Below are 16,637 nucleotides of genomic sequence, written 5' to 3' on the forward strand. Positions count from 1 at the left end.
TTTCATTTTTGCCAACTCCATTCCGGACTCCAGCCAGAATCCGGTCCGGGTTTTCCTTTTTGCCAACTCCATTCCATACCCCAGCCATAATCCAGTCCGGGTTTTCCTTTGCCGACTCCATTCCGGACTCCGGCTGGAATCCAGTCCGGGATTTCCCGCACCCTGGATCCCGGATGGAATTGCCCAAAATGAAGGAAAATTCCGTATTTTTCTGGCTTCCCGTGGCCAGCAGGATCCGGGATGTGCTGAGCCACCCCCTCCACCCGACAGCACAATACTGGAATTCTCCCCAAGAAAATTCAGTGGTGCCATCTTGAGAAATAAATACAAGTCAGCAACAAACAGGGCAGTATCTCACTTTTATTGTAGCAAATATACGGGACCTTTGAATGACAAGATCACTTTCCCAAGGAATTACTAGCAAAAATACCCACAAAAAGTTCAAATAAATAAGAATACATGAATATCAACATCAAAAGCTGGTCTGCAAATCCTCAGTTAATCAAGTTCAGTCCTTCCAGCATGGTCTGTTTATTTTTCAGATGAAAACCCACTAATGCAATGGGAGCAAAAAAGGCTCAATACCTTTAAAATAAGGCAAAAAATAGTGCATTCTAGGCAATTTCATACTGTAGAAATTTTATGTATCAGCCCCAAAAAATCACATACTGGCTGAAAAAACTGTCAAAATTCTCTCCGAATTCTAACAAGATCCTTTAAATAGCAAATACAAGGTCAAAGTTACCTGAAACAATGAATGGAACACAGAAAGGACATGAACAGTGACAGGATGAGGGCAGATCTCAGAGTCTGGAGTCAAACAGGACAGCTCAGCCCAATGGAAGCAGCACATCCCTCCCTGCAGCATTATCCTGCTGTATCCAACTGAAAACGAGGTGGGAAAATTACTGCCCTCAGCACGAGATGCAAGCAGTGAAGAGAAAAGGAACATGGCAAAAGAAAAACAATATTGCTTTAAATAGTAAATATTTAAATTTTAAAGGAAAACAGTTTATGCACATTAGAGTGAAATTCTGTTTTTTCACATCTTCTAACAGGGTCATTTCACTGAGAATAACTGAGTTGTTCAAAGTTTATACTCATGCAACTTGAAGCAGAGTCTGGCTGTTTATTTGAAGTACGACCTGAGCATATTTGTTCTGTAGGTAATACTGCAGAACAATAAACCTTTACATTCTCTAGCAAAAAAATAAATCACTCTGTTTAAATATCTCACATCACAGTAATCTGTTCTTGTTCAAGAATCCTCACCAGTGCTAGGCTTAGATCCACATGATCATATTGCTAAACCTTGTATAAAAAAGGCCAATAGCCACACAAACACAGTGCTGGGGAAGTACCTTAAGTAATTAATCTTAAACTGAATGTGTTTGATGGAATAAATTTTTCTGCTCTGTTCAGAAGTGCTTCTAAAGACAGTATCCAGCAATACAAAATGAAAGAAATAAAAACCACAGTCCTCTTCATAAAAGGAGCTCTTTTCATCTGTAGGCCCAGAACACAGTGAAGGTAAAACAGAAACAGGACAAAATCCAGCCCTTGGAGGTCTGCTCAGCCAAGAGCTGTTTGTTGAGGCAAGCACAGAATTTCTCTGTGTATGAACAAAGACAAGCATGTCCAAAGTACCAAATCAATGACAGAAATTAGACTGTTGTGATTATCACAGGAGACAAACCAACCTGGCCAGATCTCAGGTGGAGCCCAGTGATGAACAAGTTTTCAGACTCCTTTAAAGTGCCATCACCACCTGCACCTGCTTCCCTTTTTAGTCTCCAATGACAGACTGGTGTCCATAAGATGACAAACATTACATTCAAACTTTCCTACCTCTGTGACAAAAGACTTTTCCCAGTGCCAATCACCTTTGCTGTGGTCACAGCTGGTTGAAATGGAGTTTATTTGTTCTTAGAGAAGGGATCATGCAAAATGTGCCTGTATCTACATGCTCTCCTTACAACCCAGGAAAGCTTCAATTTAGAAAATTTAGCATCCAGCAATATTCAATGCTATAACAACATGCTAACTTATTTACTGCATCTAACAGAATTTTTTTAAAAAAATGTTATTCTGATTATTGCCTGGATCCTGCTCACCTCAGGTTTGGAGCTTGTAACAGTGAACTAGAACAGTGCATTAAAATCCTGATTATTGGCAAAGCAGCTCTTCTGTTTTTCACTACTGCTCATGTGAATCAGGAAAACTTGGCTAAGGCAGGCTTGCAGTATTTGGCCAGAGCTTGAAATACAAGCACTGGGTGCAGGAACCTTTCATCTAAAAAAGCTGAAATACAGGAGGCTGGACCAAAACAAAAGGGTGAAACAGCAACACTGGGATGTGCTGGTCCTCTGCAGCTGCTGGTGTTCAGTCCCATCCTGAGTGCCAGCACACCTCTGACACAGCCACCCCCTGCTCATGAGCATCTCAGATTCAGTTCCACTTGAATTGCATAGAGCTGAATGTACATGCAACTACAACTCTTATTAAGTGTAACTTTACAAATACTGATTCTGGACATTTCATACTGTCTATTACATTCATTTCCTTTAACAATTCAAAACTTCACATTTGGTCTCCAGTAGACTAGGAAAAAAACACTAAAAATATTTCTTAGGCTATTCCTGAGCAATGTTTTTATGTACTGTAAAATACTCTATACTACATTTCTTAATATTCTCACTTTTCAAACTACATATAAATTCATGCTTTGAAATTTTACAAAGCTGAAGATCTGGTAGGCACAATGAAAGATAGAAACAGCTAAGCATCTTAAAACCAAGATGAGCTCACCAAGAGAAGTGCAATTTAGCTATATACATAATGTACTCTTTAGTATTTGCTACTTTTTCATTTTCTATCACAATGTGAAGGATCCTCTTGCAGAATCTGGTCCATCAGAGCTCAGCTCACTTCTCATGAAGATTGGGGCTGGTGGCTGAGGAGGAAAATACCTCACCAGGATTTTAAAGTGAAAGTTAAAAACATTCTTTAGAATTTCATCTTAACAAGATCCTGTCCCTGGCTGCGGTGAGTGATTTGAAATTGTAATAGGTCAAGTGACACTTGAATATTCTCAGAACTGTCCTTTGTATTCTCCTGTATCTCACAGACACAAGAGGAGACAGAAGGCCCAAGAACAGGACCCAATCCTGTGCTGTACAATTTCCTTCTGCAGACATTTCCCCATCCCACCTCCCTCAGCCTTAAGAAGCCAAGCAAGACTGGACCACAGGATAAATAAGAGTCATCTCAGATGACTAAAAATAGGTATCTTCTGTATCAAAATATATCTTTACTTGAACCTACAACACCCTTTAAATTCTTCCCTTAAGAGTCTGTTTCTTGTATTTTGAGGGGCCACCAGTTCTGAAAACTAGGCCACACAGTCTCTGCTAAAAGCCTTAGTTTGCATGACTCAAATATATCCATGTGCAATTTGAAATCTGGTCATTTCCCCTAAATGACAAAAAGCATCAAGGCCTACAAAATGAACTTCCAGGAAAGCTGTCTGTAAACACAGTGAAGATTCCAGGGTATAAAAATACACATTCCATTTTCTTAATCTGTCATTATTGATGCTGTCTGGTCCCTAATACTTTGTCTTAAAAAGAATTCTTTCTGCATTAAAATATTTCAAAACATTATCTCCATTCTTCTTCTTCTCAAAAAAATAATACCTGTGCTTCATCCAAAAAATCCAATTCATCATCTGTGAAGAATTAGAGTTGACTTTGCATAGATAACAGGCTCCATTATTTTATAAAAACACCAAAATCAAACCTGTCCTTACAAAAAGCACATCTAGGCAGGGAGAAAGAGCATGGACCCTATTCCCTCATACCCAGCAGGGTAAATACAAGGAACACTCAGCTGGTGCAGTCAGGACATTCTACACTTCTCTAAACTTCACATTGTGCTATTGTTATCCTCACTGAGCAATTATAAATATTTTTGAGGAAAGACCAATGGAAGACATTTGCCTTCAGAGAAAACATTTTCTGCTGGCTTAAGATCAAATCTATAGAAATGAACAGTGCTGACTCAGAACCACGTGCCAGGAACATTTTTCTCAGCATCTTCCTATGAAGGAAAAAAAGATTCTTCTGCACTGGCCAGATGCTTTCTAGCAGTCAAGAAGCATCAACATTCACTGAAATTTGCGTGGTGTTTGCTTTGTGCCATTTGTTTTTATTTTCCTGTCCACTGTTGTTTTTTTAGGAGGAACATAATTGCTGGCATTGCCATTTTTCTTTGGATTTGTACACGTGTATGTTTTTAAGCCTTTGATGGGAGCAGCTGCCCCGTGGAATGCTGGGGTTTGCTTAGGGGGCCTCATGTTCCCAACACTTTGGATTTTGGAGCTGCTCTCGGGGGGCTGCAGATTGAGAAGCTGCTGCTTTGCAGCTGGTTTCTTCCTCAGGTCCCTCCTTCCATCTCCAGTTTGCCTCTGAGGAGCTGCTGCAGGCCCAGCTCTCTCAGGAGCCTTCGGGCACCGCGCCTGGCGAGTCTCCTCAGAGCAGGGCTCTGCCCTGGGACCCAGGCAGCTCCTGGGCAGCCTGGCAGCCCCTTCCAGGGGCCCTGCCTGCCTGGGGGGCACAGGGCTGAGCAAGGCTTTGCCTTTCCCGGGGCTCTTGAGGCCGCGGCTGGGGCCGGGCGCGGTCTGGGGCCGCCCTTTGGCGGCCCTGCCCCGCTCGCTCTGCACCGTCTGCATCTGCAGCCACTCCAGCTGCAGCAGGCGCTCCAGGTACTTCTCCAGGGCTCCCGAGGGCTTGGGCCGGAACTCGGCTCTCCCTTCCACGTGGGCAAAGGTGGCCAGCTGCTTCAGGTCCCACGAGTTGAAAGGAGGGGGCAGGAAGTCGGGGTAGTAATATTCGGATTCTTTAAACCCCATTTCAGGGATGTGTTCCAAACAAAGCGGGTCGATTTCTTCAGCTCTGAGGATGAGTTCTGGGGGAGTGCAGGGAGAGGGGGGAATGGGAATCCTTTCTGAGTCAGACAGGTCACTGGCACTATCATCTTCAGCATCTTCTTTAATAATTTGCACCGATTCAAAATCAAGAAACATTTCACCTACGGATGCTTCTTGCCATTTTGAAGAGCCTGGACTGGCTCCAGCAATGTATTCTTCGTGATTCTTCCCCAACTGTTCTTTTTTACTGCAATAAAAATGCTGCACTGGGACATCCTTAGCCCTACAGAAGTTTTCTTGTGTGCTGCCCTTTGTGCCAGGGGGGAACCTGTGCAGGAAGGATTCGCTTTGATTTCTTTCTGGGGGACTCCTCTGCAGGAAAGATTCATTTTTCCTTCTTTCTGGGGGACTCCTCTGCAGGAAATACTCATTTTGCCTCTTTTCTGGAGGACTCCTGTGCAGGAAGGATTCATTTTTCCTTCTTTCTGGAGGACTCCTGTGCAGGAAAGATTCATTTTTCCTTCTTTCTGGAGGACTCCTGTGCAGGAAAGATTCATTTTTCCTCCTTTCTGGGGGACTCCTGTGCAGGAAGGATTCGTTTTGCCTCCTTTCTGGGAGACTCCTGTGCAGGAAGGATTCATTTTTCATTCTTTCTGGAGGACTCCTGTGCAGGAAGGATTCATTTTTCATTCTTTCTGGGGGACTCCTGTGCAGGAAGGATTCGTTCTGCCTCCTTTCTGGGGGACTCCTCTTTGGTCCTTGTGCACTGTGCAGTGAGCTGCAAACACTGGGGATCCTAAAGGAAAAGGAAGTTCATCTCCTGTTAGAATGGTCAGTGCCTTTGAACAGCAGCTTACAAAGGTCTTGCCACCCCTTCAAGGATGGGCATCTCCACGACTGAAGCTAAAACTGGAACAGAAACTTGGTAATGAGGCAAAATCAATAACTGCTGGTAGAGATAACATTGCCTACAAATTGATTTGTTGTTGTTGGGTTTTTTTTTTTATGGTTTTGCCTGAGAACTCACTAAGCAGGATAGCAAGTTTCCATTTTAATAACTTAAATTGGTTGTTCTCATAAATGGTGAACTCTAAGCCAAATGTTAGAGCTCCAACTTCATCACAATCATTTTGTCAACCAGTCTGAAATTACTACGAATGAAACAGATAATCTTAACATAAAATTTACCTTTTTGACTGATTATTGCCATCCAGCTGGTTCCTTCCCTTCTTATAAACATTTGCTTGGTGACCATCTTGAGTGTCATGGGAAATCTGAAGGGATATGAAAGTTTGTGATGTTATTAAGAAGCTGACTTAGAGTAGGTACCATTTTTATGTTAAAAAAGGGGATTATTTACCTTTTCAATGGCACTTGATACATTTTTGCCTAATCTTCCAGAAGGAGATTTCACATAAGGAATTGGTTTATTTAGTCCTTTGGTGCTTGGATGGCTTTTTCCATTACTGTAACCACAAAGGATTAAACAGAATATCAGATATAAATAGCAGCATATATGAGTGTCAGAGTAGAGGTACAATAAAAACTTGAGAGTACAACTGAGTTTAAAAAAGAGCTGATTGCAGTCATTCTTGAAGTTCATCAGGACTATGCCACTGTGGCCACTTTTTTACTTTTTATACTACAAATGCACTGCTGTATTTTTAATATTATTAATACAAAAGTGAATAATTATACGAGATGATATAATAATAAAATGTAGCCCTTCTATAGAATCCTCTGACAGAGGATCCCAAAGCTTCTTTGGACATAATAAATATTACAGATATTTAACTACTGATTTTTATAGTACCTGGTAGGTGCTCCAATTACAATTTACCAAAATTAATTATAAAGTACGATATGAAGGTCACATATGAAGCCAAATATTGCTTGTCTTTCCCATTTGCACATTCTCAACAAAATTTAAAGGATTATTCCTTTGAAGATAAGGAGTGGAAGTGAACAGGGAGCATAAGGTCTCTTCTGGTATTAATACAAACTATTTCACAATGAAGGCATAAGAAAATTCCTTATTTCATATTATAATAGGCTTGTGGAAATATTATTAAGAGAAAAAAGCTCATATGAAAGCAAAAGGAATGCCATTACTGATCTGGGCAGCTTAGAACTAAAACATACTTCCTTAATTAAACCAGATACATTTCTGTGTAAGCAAGCACACAGAATAAATAAATCAGCATATTCTGTATGAATAAGAACAGTGTTTGCTCTACAAACAAGAAGCATTACTGATTTCCAAAATATTATTTCAGAACAGGAATAATCAAACTGTGTCCTTCTATCTAATCTAGCATTACTGCAGTTCAGCTAATTTGCCTGGCTGTACATCTTGTTCTCAGTGTTTATGTCAGTATAGTCAGATTTTGTTTTTAAAAACACATGATTTCACAAATTCAAGAGCTTATAAAAGAATGCAACTAAGTCCTGTGCCTCCAGCATTGCTGCAGTCACCTCTGTGACCTTGTGACCTGCACGATCATCCTGCACAATCATTTCTGTCACTGGGATCAGGGGAGAGGAAGGCAGTGGGAACAGGACAGCCAGGCACTTATTAGCCAAGCCCAGCATGTTGACATTTCAGTAACTATAAAAAGTGAAATTAATTTCCTTACTTTACCATTCCTTTGTGGTTTTCATTGGTGTGGCTGTGGCTTTCCTTCTGCTGTGTCTCTCTGTGCAGTAATAAGGGATATTCCTGAATTCCTGGTCCCATTATTCCTCTTTCCAAAGGGAATCTGCACCTTTACTGTTACATAATCTTCAAACGGCTCCAGTCTTTTGGTTTTGCAAGACACAATCTATCCAATGCAGACATCCCCACGTCCTGGAGATGCTGGCGACAAACAAAATCCTCCCGATGTGATTCTATTTTTAAAGCAGGAAGATAAACATAATCAGCTAGCAAACTGGACAGGAAAACAGCCCCCTCCCCCGGCACTCGCTTAGCGGGAAGCAGCAGCGCTCCATTTACTATTCCCAAAATAAGGAATACCTGCAGGTACGGCCGTGCTCCCAGAGCTGCCGGGCAGTGTCATGTGCTCATCCCCATCCCTGCTCAGCCTGCGCAGCTCCCGGCGCTGCCGGGCCCAGCCCTGGGGGTGGGAGTTCCTGCTGCAGGGGATGGGGAGCAGACACCAACCCCTGCTGCCGTGCGAGCTGAGCGGCCTTTCTGTGCCACAAAATGCGCTCTTCCCATATGCATATATGCAAATCTTGTATCCAGTACTTCATCGTTTTCTTTTTCCAAAACAAATGTCTCATCAGCTCCTACTAAAATTACTCAGAGCAGGAGTATTTTTAGTATATTTAGCAGGAGTATCCATTGCTTTCTTTTACTTCAGAGGAACTGCATTCCCGTACCAGGGAGGTGCACGGTTCCAGGGGCTCACAATGGTCTGCAAATGTGACAGGTGACAAGCAGCTCTCCTGACGCACCTTTACTTCTACTGCAGTGCTGTTTATGTATTTACAGTCATATTAATGTCCGTGTCTACTGACACTTGATCCTCTCCTATCCCATCCTGTCCCGGCCGCGCTCAGCAGAGCCGAGTCCCGGAGCCCCGGAGCGCCGCAATCCCGCACCGGCCGGGGCAGAGCAGCGGCCGCAGGGGGCAGCGCCGGCCGGGCAGTGCCCGGGATGGTGGCAGGGCCCGGGATGGTGGCAGGGCCCGGGATGGTGGCAGGCTATGGCAGGCAGTGCCCGCGGTGGATGGCAGCAGTGCCAGCAGGCGCAGACTGTGCCCGCAGCGCCCGCCCAGCCGGGCCCGCTCCGCTCCCTCCCGCCGCCGCTATCACCGCGCTCCACAAGGCCGCTCCTTCACTCAGGGGCCGCCCCGCATTCCCCGGCGCTCCCCGCCCAGGCCCGGTACCTGCCCTTACGGCGCGTCCGTCGCCAGCGGTAGCGGCAGCGCCGCCCGAGCGCAGAGCGCGGGGGCCGGGCCGGGCCGGGCGGGGCCGGGCGGGACGGGGGAAGCGGCCCGGCGCCTGCGCTGCGGCTGCGGAGCGGAGCGGCCGCGCTGTCCGGCCGGGGCTCGGAGCTGCTCCCGCGCTCGGGCTGCAGCGGGGGCCGCGCCGCCCATGGGCGCTGTGGCGGCCCCGAATGCGGATCCGTCCCCCGCCAGCCACGACACCGAGCCTGGCGCCGCGGCCGCGCCCGACAGCTCTCGCCCGCCTTCCAGCCTCTGCAGCAGCCCCGGCTCCCTCCTGCCCGACAGCCTCCAAGCCTTCCCCGGCCTCGACTCGCCCAGCATCCAGTGCGACAGCTTGGAGTGTCCCCCCTGCTCGTGCTGCTGCTGCCGCCGGAGCGCGGGCTCGGCCGCAGGCAGCGAGGACAGCCTGCAGGCCCCTCTCGCCCGCGGCTCCGGCACACGGTGCTTCGGCGCGCACCGCGCCTCCAGCGACCTCTCCGACAGCCTGGAGTCCTTCATCCAGCACGACAGCCTCCAGTCGCTCTCCAGCCTGGGTGTGAGCTCCTCCAGTATCACCGGCGATAGCCTTGAATCCCTTTCCAGCCTGAGCCTGGGGGCCACCAGCCAGCACAGCGATCTCGAGTTCATCGGGCACTGATTCTGCCTTCAGCTTCCCTCACAACGCCTTACTGCTGGCTCTCCGCCAGCTGCCCTGAGACCTGCCACGCATCTGCCTCTCGTTCCAAGGTGACATTGTTCCAGGTGATCCTTGCTGTATCCAGTGCAACAACCTCAGACTTTTCTGTGGCTGCCATTCCCAAATTAAGTGCTTCAGAGGGGTAGTGCTCCTTATTACCTGCAGTGTTAACGCTGATTTTTTGTCACCAGTGAAGAATGGAAGTGCGTGGTCCTCGAAGGAATCCCAGCTACCTCTCAGATCTCTATGAGAACATGTTAAGGGCTGAAGGAGCAGTGGCACGAAGGCAGCAGCAGCCCCCAGCAGTCCATACAAGTAGCAGCAAGACTTTTCAGAGCAGTGCCCCAGCCAAGGAGAGCCCCCAGCCAAATAATCATGCGAGCAGCACCTCCTCCAGCTGTGACCCAGCCCTGCGGCCCATCATGCGTCGCCGAGCAAGGTCCCTGCCAACATCACCTGAGAGGAGGAAGAGAGCAGCAGTGCAGTGTCAGGAGCCCGGCTGCCGCATGAACAGGGTCAGGTTTGCCGATGCTTTAGGCTTGGAGCTCACTGAAGTGAAAGTCTTCCAGACTGGGGAGGATCCATCCATCCCTTTGCACGTCCTTTCCAGGCTCTCCATAAACTCAGACCTCTGGTACAGCAGCTTGAACTTGGAGTTTACTATGCAGTGCTTGGTCCCTGACTTCCAGCAGCCTGCAGACTGTGTGGATTTCTCATCCCGACTGCAGGAGCAGCAGGTGTGTCTGGAACGGGTGAGCAGCTCAGATCTGGGGCTCAGTGGCACCATCCAGGTCCGGAATGTTGCTTTTGAGAAGCGGGTGTCCGTGCGCTACACCTTCAACCAGTGGGAAAGCATCCACGAGGTGTGTGCTCGTTGGAACTGCAGCATCCCAGAGAAAAACGGGCAGGATCACGTTGATGTGTTCACTTTCTTCCTTCCCGTGCCTCCTTTCCTCCTTCAGCTGAGCACTCTCGTCCAGTTTGCAGCAAGGTACCAAGTCAACGGCCAGGAGTACTGGGATAACAACAGAGGCAAGAACTACACCCTCAGGTGCCGGACTCACCCCCTGAAGCTGCCGAGGGAGTGTGAGGAGAGCTGGATCCACTTCATCTGAGCAGAGGGAGCAGTGCTGAGCAGCCTGTCAGTGCTCTGGTGGCACTCTGTGCCTTGGCATGGCGCTCTGCCCCTATGGCAACAGCCTTCTCTTTGAAACCTGCCAAACCTGGCTGAGTGTCCCAGGGCTGGGAGGCAGCCAGTGGCCTGTGCAAACTGCCCTGAACCTCTGGGAAAGTTAAAAGGGCCAGAATCTGTAGTGAGATACCATCATAGAAAAGCCATGTGGGTTTTTTGGGTGCATGAGTCATTGCAGAATGGTTCCCAGGAATGCTGTGAGGCTACCAGAGAGCAAAACAACACATTTCTTGTTGCTAGTGATACTCTTGGTTGCATAGAATGTTTCTAACTGATCTCTCTTACCATTTTTTACTGTTTGTTTTCTAAGTGGACAGTGTGGCTTAACTGGTTTTGTTTCTAATTTTGTTTATATTACTTTACCAAGGCAGGGCACTATTCCATTTATGCATAATTTGGATGACAGACACTGTAGGGAGGGAGTACTTTACTTGTATTTATATAAGTATGTTATTACGGCTGTAGTCACGTAAAATATTTCCATTAATATCTGAGTTGGAAATTCAATGCTACTATGAGCAAAACATACATGAAAATGTGCCATCAGCCCTTCTGTTTCCCTTGGGAAAAAAAAAACAAAAGGTGCCTTTTCCTATCTCCTCCTTGCAGCAGGAGTGATTGTTACCAAAGTGTGTGTAAGGCACATCTGCCTGGGGAAATTCTCACCTTTGTCAAGTGATGCCCAAGTAGGTTTTCCTCAAGGTGGTGGTACAGGAATTGTCTTTTTCTGGTGCACCTGCTTTTACAAGGGAAACAAGACCAGTATTGGACTTGGGTTGCAAATGCAGTTGAAGGTCTCAAAGCACTGTATGAATGCTCCTTATTTTATCACTGTTACCGGTAAAATTATAGATCAAGAAATGGATATGATATAAATAAATATATATAAGGAAAAGAAGTAGTGCAGGGAGCAGGGTACGGAAGCTTGGAATAGCATTCCAGAACCCTGAATCACAGTTGTTCCCCAGTGTTCCAGAACTACTGCAGAAGTAGCTCTGACTTCTTTATTTAACTGATTGCCATTGTAAAACAGTTGAACTTCCAAGACTTGCAGCCTTGCAACACAAGCAGGAACTTGAAAACACTTAATTACACAGACCCCAAAACAGAATCCATTCTGCTGCAGGGAGAGCACTGGAACACTGTTAGACCACCTTCCTGTGCTTCTTGTTTTACCATTTTTGTTCTGTGGTTTTAGTGTGGTTTAAGATTTGCAACAGGCTTAAATTTATGAAGTAAAAGTTTGTCCATAATTGTTCCCATACATAATCGTTACTGCATGGAAAGTTTAGCTTTATATGTGTAACACAGACTTTCAGAGCTGACTGGCTGAAGGTATTAGAAGAGCTGTGTTTTAGAACTATGCTATGAAAATCAGGCCACTTACTTGGGCATCTTATTTTGGATTGGTGCTTATTTATCAAAATCACAAGTTGTTTGTAAAATCACAGTTGTAAGCAAGCCATGGCCAGTTATATATTAGTCTGGAGAGTCCACTGAGTAATTCTGGAAGTGCAGAAACCCCAAGAAAATGAATTTGTCTGGCAACTTAATGCTGCTTCTTTGTTGTGACACCCATTTAGCAAAGCTGGGCTTTTAAGTGAGGAAGCTGCCTCATTCCATTGGTCTTTGCCTTTCAGAGGAACCAAAGTCAGGAGTGAGGATTCTTTGAGCTGCTGAGCACCTTTTGCAGAGTGCTCAGAAAGCTCAGTCCTATCTGAACATGCAAACACATGCACAGAAGTTTCTTGTGCTGAATAAAAGGCACTATTTTCAAGCATCGTTCCCTCCTCTTTTTCCTTCTCAAATTACTGTTGTTCCTCCACCAGCAAACACAGCACACCATAAAAACCCCTCTCTTACCAGACACCAGTTCACAGTGGGTGCTGCTAGAGCTCAGAGCAATACTTGCTTTCATGCCAGAAGGATGTTGCTGTCTCCTGGCACAGACTGTCATGTGCTAGCAAATGTCAGAGCTGAGTGTTCCCTTGGCCAGGTCAGATTTTGTAAAGCTGAGGCTGTCACAAGAAAGGTTCATGCCAGATGTAGCACAGTGTGAGAGGAGTGGAGCAATGAGTGTCTCAGCAGTCTCAGTTGGGCTTCTATTGTCTTCCTTCCACAACCTCTCAGGGTTTTGGCATGTGCAAGGTCTGGAATACTAAATACTGAATCATTACTCCAGGCTTCCTTTTGCTCTGTGCTGGGCTGCCCTGCTGGAGAAGGGCTGACAGTGCAGTCCTGGCGCTGCTGGCTCAGTGGAGCAGTGGAGCTGGGAGCCATCTCCGGGTTAAGCTGCTAACGCTTCACACCAGTACTGACACCTGCCACAGCAGAGCTGATATTTGCACTTAGGTTTGATTGCCACACTCAGTGATGAACTCAAATGGCTTCTGGTTGACAAAAATGGGATTAAGCCATTTTGTGCTCATATGCACCTGTTGTGAAGGTAAACTTAATAGCACATTTTTATCTTCTCAGGACAACCTGACTGCTTGCACTGTGTTCAAATTGAGAACTTCCCTTATAATGAGGATTTTGTAAAAGTGAATTCTTCACAAGGGTTATCACCATATAATGCACTTTTAAAAACATGTATTTATTATTGTCATACAGTAAATGAATGTCTAGTATTCCACAGTTTCAAGGTTCTTCCAAGCATGTTTTTTAAAGAAACATGAAATCCATGTAAATAAAAAGGGGTTGTACATTACACAGTATATCAATGAAACACATATGCTGGACAAAAGGTCCACCAGTTGTAAAAATGCAAAGTGCTTAATTAATTTTAAAAAGCAATAATAAAACTATGCCTATTGTAATACAGAAGATTGAAATAAAAGCTTTTCACAATTTTCTGTTGTTTCTGTCAATGGTAGTCCTGTCAAGAAAGCTCATGAAGAAACTTAATTTTGAGTTGCCACTTAAAGAGTTACATACTCTGGAAAGTAAGGTGGGTTTGAGTGGCTAAACAATGAACAGCACCTGATAAAGAGACAGTGATCATTGTATGTATCTCAAAGACGATTGGGCTGCCACTTCCTGCATGGAACCTGTTCTCCTTTCACCTCAGAATTCTGTGCCTGCAGCACCTTCAGGATTGAGATCCAAGCTTGGAGAAAGGCTTGCTGCCACTTGATTCCAGTACAGCTTCATGGAAGAGAAGAGAAGAGAAGAGAAGAGAAGAGAAGAGAAGAGAAGAGAAGAGAAGAGAAGAGAAGAGAAGAGAAGAGAAGAGAAGAAGGGGCTTTTCCTCAGATTGCACTTTTCAAATCTGTGGTAAACTTAACACATTCATTTCTGGGCCTCACAATTGTGTTATTACATTTGTTCTATTTCTTTTCTTTCAGTTCTCCTTGCTGCAGCCTTTCCTCCCAAACGAGGTTCTTTCCCCTGACAGGTTTCATGAAAATCTGCCTGTGCCATGTTAGGAGTGTCCCTGTGCAGTGCCTGATTTATCCTCCATGTGAAATGCAGCTCCATTGGGGTCAGTCTTGATAGAGCTGAGGATGGGAATTATCTGTTGCCAGGTTTTTCCTAAGGCAAAATGAAGACATTTAACTAGCAGACAAAATTAATAAAAATATACATTAGCAGTTACTTTTTAATCAGTGTTAATTACCGCAAATCAGTTTAAATACATGGGCATGTCTCTATTAAGTTGTTCAAAAATATAAGATTATTTAAGAAAATTACCATTTATTTTCTGCAAACATCCAACTATCAAATTTGTCTCATAGTTTCCTGGTGCTACTTTTAATATAGGTGATATTTTTACATTTAGTTTCAAATTCACAGTTTATTTGTAAATTAAATTGCAATTTGTAATCACAGTAATATACACGTATAGTCAGTAACTACAGCACTTAATGTGGTGTATCATCAGTGCTCAGTTGTACTTTACAGCTGGTAAAGACTTAGAACTGCAGTGAATGATTATTCCTTTGGCAACAGGAGTGTAACATTAGTAATGACTTCTTTCCCAACTTCTCTCTCCCTGTGATCTCAGATCTGCAAGTATTTCATTTGACACTTGATATTCAAACTGTTGGTATCAATACTTCTGACCCTTCACACACAACAGCAGCTGTGCCAAAGACTGAAAATACCTTGGCCAGCACAATGCCTTCCTTTAACTGTAATAAGGGTAAATATTTCTGCTACTGTAGTGAATAAAAGTCCCTGTAAATACTGCTACCCTACCCGAAAGAGTTTTTCCATTTTCTCTGGTGTTCTCACATGTGTCTGAAATGACTGTGGCCAAGTCATTTCACTGTTGGTTCTGCTCTGTTTAATGCATAACTCGATGAAACTTCTCTCTGACTTCCTTTCTGCTAAACCAAACAAAACAGACTAAAGTTAAAGAATGAGAAATGAGCTGAAGTAATCTCAGTGTGGATTGCAGGAAGGAAAGTGTGTGATCCACTTCTGGACTGTCTCACTTCTCTGTTGCTATAGAATGAGTAAGGCTGGGCAGGCTGAGCCTCTGTGTTTGCTCATGGTGAGGGAAACTTCGACTTCAAATGTCTTTGATTATTTCTGTTTCATATGGTGAAACCACAATGCAGGATTCAGTTTTCATAGAAAACTTCTGATGCTTCAAGTTCCTCATGCAAAGTTTTGTCCTTGGGAGGTTTCTCAGTAAAGCTGTTTTCCAAATCTGCTTCAGCACTGCCCACTCCCAGTCCTCAGTGCAGATACTCCACTTCTGACACCACTTGTCATTTTCTTGCATTACAGTGACATCTCGTGGTATTTTAAATACTTTCTGTACAGTGTTTTTTTTTTTTCTTTTATAGTATTGGGTTTTTATCTATCTTTCTCACTTCAGGGAATCAGCAGTATTATTTTATTTACAAGTGCTGCAGGTTTACGTGCTGTGAAAGGTGACTTCTCTCCTAGATGCTTCACTACTGCTGTTTATTCTACGTGTGAATAGAGACATTTCTTGATACTCTTCTGGAGTAGGTGAGATTTATTTTATCGTCTGTATTTGTGATATGGCAATAGATACACCAGTACCACACCAGTGCAGGTGAAGCCCCCCTTTGGCACTGTCGGATTCCATTTAAACACATTATCCAGTACTGCTGGATTCCATTTAAGCACATTATCCAGTGCACTGCTGGGTTCCACTTAAGCACATTATCCAGTTCTCTCTGCATAATAAACACCACAGACGTCAGTGGAAGCCCTTTGCCCGCAGCAGGTCTGTAACCGAGCGTGTCTTTGCCCCTACTCGGGCAGTGAAAGCGTTTCTAAATTAAGCACAGGAATGGATTACACTGGTTTAGCCAGCCATGCCCAGTCATTTCTGTGTGTGCACGGAAATCAGCGCTAAACAGCGGCTGTAGACAAAGGCAACCGCGGTGCCCCAGCAGCGCCCGCCGCGCTGAGGGCCCGCAGCGCCCGCCCCCCGCCGCTCGCCATTGGCCCGCGCCCGCGCTGCCGAGCGCTGATTGGCCGGCGGGGCCCGCGGGGCGCGGCCCGCGCTGAGGGCTCGCGGCTGAGGGCGGGCGGTGAGGCCGCGCCGGGCCCGGGTCTGGCCGGGGCGGGCAGCGGGGCCTGGAGGGCGGAGAAGGGAATTGCGATTCCTCCCCCTCAGGGCTGTGGGAGCGGGCCGGAGACCCCAGAGCTGTGAGCTGCCTGCACGGGCCTCTGAGGAGCCCCGCTGCGTTCTTGTGTTGGAAAAAGTAATGAAAAATCACCCCGTGTTTGTTATTTCTGTCTATTTAGTGCAGGAGTAGCTAGGCTGTGTTCCCAGTTGATTACTACAGAAGTAATTCCCTGTCTTTAATCATTATTTGTTCTGTCTGTGTAAATGTCTGGGATGGGGAGACCAAAACTGCACGTTGTTGCCTGCACTTGGTTTTGTTGGTGTAAAATAATTCA

General features: G+C 45.4%; 2 protein-coding genes across 5 annotated transcripts; one reads left to right on the top strand and one right to left on the bottom strand.

Moving 5' to 3' along the window:
- Nucleotides 1-340: 340 nt before the first annotated feature.
- On the bottom strand, nt 341-8,964 carry FAM217B (family with sequence similarity 217 member B). 4 transcript variants are annotated; one of them, XM_071447127.1, is made up of 5 exons: nt 8,825-8,964; nt 7,564-7,816; nt 6,288-6,393; nt 6,116-6,201; nt 341-5,723 (listed from the first exon to the last, which is right to left on the bottom strand). In XM_071447127.1, exons 2-5 carry the CDS (start codon nt 7,662-7,664, stop codon nt 4,166-4,168), a joined length of 1,851 nt encoding a protein of 616 aa, XP_071303228.1. In that variant the 5' UTR covers nt 7,665-7,816; nt 8,825-8,964; the 3' UTR covers nt 341-4,165. The 4 variants fall into 4 exon arrangements, with proteins under 4 accessions (XP_071303228.1, XP_071303229.1, XP_071303225.1 ...); XM_071447128.1 differs by having other exon boundaries at nt 7,569-7,816; nt 8,821-8,937; XM_071447124.1 differs by having other exon boundaries at nt 8,821-8,937.
- On the top strand, nt 8,936-13,600 carry PPP1R3D (protein phosphatase 1 regulatory subunit 3D). The gene has a single exon (XM_071447129.1). It carries the CDS (start codon nt 9,754-9,756, stop codon nt 10,669-10,671), a length of 918 nt encoding a protein of 305 aa, XP_071303230.1. The 5' UTR covers nt 8,936-9,753; the 3' UTR covers nt 10,672-13,600.
- The last annotated feature ends 3,037 nt before the right edge of the window (nt 13,601-16,637 follow it).

Source organism: Agelaius tricolor, unplaced genomic scaffold, assembly GCF_023055355.1.
Source record: "Agelaius tricolor isolate 1412-34295 unplaced genomic scaffold, bAgeTri1.0.p SCAF_23, whole genome shotgun sequence".
NCBI classification, from domain to species: Eukaryota; Metazoa; Chordata; class Aves; order Passeriformes; family Icteridae; genus Agelaius; species Agelaius tricolor.